Source organism: Priapulus caudatus, unplaced genomic scaffold, assembly GCF_000485595.1.
Source record: "Priapulus caudatus unplaced genomic scaffold, Priapulus_caudatus-5.0.1 Scaffold648, whole genome shotgun sequence".
NCBI lineage: Eukaryota > Metazoa > Priapulida > Priapulimorpha > Priapulimorphida > Priapulidae > Priapulus > Priapulus caudatus.
The window spans coordinates 119115-122344 of record NW_014577709.1 but is presented as its reverse complement, the minus strand read 5'-3'; the positions used below and the strand labels follow the sequence as shown (position 1 = coordinate 122344).

General features: G+C 45.6%; 1 protein-coding gene across 1 annotated transcript in view; it reads left to right on the top strand.

Moving 5' to 3' along the window:
- The window catches only part of LOC106812437, a 6715-nt gene extending 3697 nt beyond the window's left edge, over positions 1-3018 (top strand). Inside the window, exon 2 of the mRNA XM_014816321.1 lies at positions 1902-3018. Within this exon, the coding sequence (XP_014671807.1) occupies positions 1902-2188 (287 nt within the window). The 3' untranslated portion in view covers positions 2189-3018. The remainder of the gene's footprint in view (positions 1-1901) is intronic.
- Positions 3019-3230: the final 212 nt, after the last annotated feature.

Genomic DNA, 3230 nt, shown 5'->3' with positions numbered 1-3230 from the left:
TGACCACCATGGGGGTTAGAGTTATGGCTGGGATTCATATGACCGGGAGTATGATTATAGCTACGGTTGGTTAGTCTTGCACATACATCCCACCCTTTAAAACGTTGTCCATATTTAAATCGAGTAAAGTCCTTGGCATTGATAGCTTTATTTCGTGTTACATTGCGTGTATTTCCCCCTCCTCCTCTCTTTGTCTATCTATCTGTCTCCTCTCTTCTCTTCTCTCTTCCCTCTCCTCTTTCTCTCTCCTCCTCCCTATCCTCTCTTTCTCTCGCGCTCTCTCCTGTCTCTCCCTCTTTTTCTCTCCCCTTTCTCTTCTACCTCCTCTTTTTCTCTCCCCTCTCTTCTCTCTCCTCTCTTTCTCTCCCCTCTCTCTTCTCTCTCTTATCTTTCTTTCTCTCCTCTCTTTTCTCACTTCTCTCTTTCTCTCTCTCCTCTCTTTTTCTCCCCTCTCTCTTCTCTCTTTCTCTCCCCTTCTATCTTCTCTCTTTCTCTCCCCTTCTCTTTTCTTTCTCCTCTCTTTCTCTCCCTTTCCTCTCTCTATTCTCTCTCCTCTCTCTTCTCTTCTCTCTCCTCTCTTTCTCTCCCCCTCTCTATTCTCTCTCCTCTCCCCTCTCATCTCTCTCCTCTCCCCTCTCTCCTTTCTCCTATCTCCTCTCACCTCTCTCCTCTCAGCTCTCATCTCTCTTTCTCTCTCCTCTCTCATGTCTTTCTCTCTCTCCTTTCTTCTCTCCTTTCTCTTATCTCCTCTCACCTCTCTCCTCTCAGCTTCATCTTTATATCTCTCTCTCTTCATTGTACATTTCTCTCTCTTCTTTTCTCTCTCTCGTTTCTTCGTTCCGCTCTCTTCTCCTCCTTCTGGCTCTCTTCTCTCTCTCTTCTCTCTCTCTCTCTCTCTCGCTCGCTCTCTCTCTTTCTCTGCTCATCTCTCTCTCTCTTGCTTCCTCTCCGCTCATATCTTTTCTTTCTCCTCCTTCTCTCTCGTCTTTCTCTCTCATTCTCCCTTCTTCTCTTTTTCTCCAGCTCCTCTCTCTCTCTCTATATTCTTTTCTACCTCTGATCTCACTCTTTCTCTCTCCTGTCTTTTTTCGCTTCTTTATTCTCTTTCTCTCTCTCTCTTTCTATCTATCTTTCTCTATCTACTTTTTCGCTCTCTCTCTCTATTCTCTCTCTACTCTCTTTTCTGTCTCTTTCTTCTCTCTCTCTCTCTTTCTCTCTCTCTTCTCTTTATTCTCTTCTCTCTCTCTCTCTCTCTCTTTCTCTCCTCTCTCTTCGTCTCCTCTCTCTTTCTTCCTTTTCTCTCTCTCTTCTTCTCTCTCTCTCTCTCTATTCTCTATCTTCTTCTCTCTCTCTCTGTCTCTTACATGAGTTTCGTTACGGTTATAAATCTCCAGCGCGGTATTTGGTAATCCTTGATCAATTGGTTCAGTTGCCTAATATAACTTCTCACGATAGCTAATTCATCGGCTATTTGACATCTCTGGCGGTTTGTCAACTGCGACACATGTCTGTATGTATGTAGTAGTGGTGATTAGAGTATAGTGTGTGGACAGACAGCTCAGTTAGTTCGCGATTAACCAACCAAGTAAGAATATTAATGTCAGGCAGATATGTATAATTACTATATAATTATATAACTAATATATGAATAATTTACTATATATATATATATATATATATATATATGCGGGGAAAATATGGCGTCTGGCCCATATGCGTGTGACACAAGCCGTATTGGTCTATATCCTCTATGCCATGTATATATCCGTATGTGCCCTTATAGTAAGTAAGTGGTTAGTCTCCCTAATCCGAGTCTATTCCAGGATAATCCTACATTGTCAACTCCCGTTTTCCTAATCTGCTTGCATTCATTGTTTTTTTGTTTTTTTATTTCGTTTCAGATCGGGATATACCTGACTTGTACATGCAGAACGTGTCAAAATACGGTGAATGCCCAGAGTGTTATCTGCCGTGTCATCTGTCGTACGATGGCGCCACCTACGATGGCGAACTCTGCCACGATCTCCCGGGTGAAAATCGGACGCTAAAGCCGCTGCACACATGCCAAACTTTGAACTCAGCCTCTAGGACAATTCCAGAGTTCGCTCGGCGTGATGCTGTGTTCGCGGCGTTGCTAGGGTGGGTGTGGAGCCTCGCTGTCATGTACTTCGTCGTCGGATTTACGTAATGACGAGTGAGTGCAGAAGCCGATGGGGAACCTCGCTGGATGGACACAAACAGAGAGCGAGAGAGATCCCTCTCCAACTCGAACCACGCCACTGTTTTTTATATGGAATACTGGAGAATTTTTTTTTATACTAGTCAGAAATTCAAGAGGAATCACGTATACCCTAACTGCGTTCACGTGCGAGTGCTTGTGTCACTTGTCTTCGACGTGCAGCCGATGGTGCATAGCGTCGCTATCGCAGTGTTGCAATAGGCTGCGTGTGACGTCACTGAGTCGGACTGAGTCCTGTTCACACTACGCGTCGGCGTGAGAGGTTATGATCCTAGATACGCGAATAATCATCATGAGAAATGTCGAATAATACGCGGCAATGTGAAGTCCATGCGCGCTTGTACGCCTCACTCAACTAACCGCCCTACTGAATAACTTACCGATGATTACTTGAAGAAAACTCGGGGGGAAAATCTCGCGATGCTACATAATGCTTGATGCGACGCGTTAAAATTCGGCTGATTTGCATTTTATTACGTTTTTGTTCCTCGGCGGTTGATAATTTGCATTCTGAATTATTTAGGGCTCCCCCCACTCCCATGCCCGCTCTCCACACGTCCGTTCTGCAATTTGTTCATATCAGATCAGTAACGATTTCTTAACGCAAAAGTCTAGTATCGGTTCCCGGATGTCGTATACTATTATACACCGTTAATAGATATTAAACGCAACATACGAAACGTTCGAAATCTCCTCGTAGCGTACATACGTCCAGTAGGCTTGTTGTGTGGGTGTTTATAGACGCTGTATATGCATTGTGCATATTTATTCGTTATGCGTCCGCGTCGTGGCAAATCTCGGCTTCCCTGCATTCGCATGTAGTGCGGGCGGACGTGCGTGTGCGCGTTCGTGCGTGCATGCGTGCGTGCGTGCGTGCGTGCGTGCGTGCGTGTGTGCGTGCGTGTGTGCGTGCATGCGTGCGTGTGCGTGTGCATGCGTGCGTGTGTGCGTGCGTGTGTGCGTGCATGCGTGCGTGTGCGCGTGCATGCGT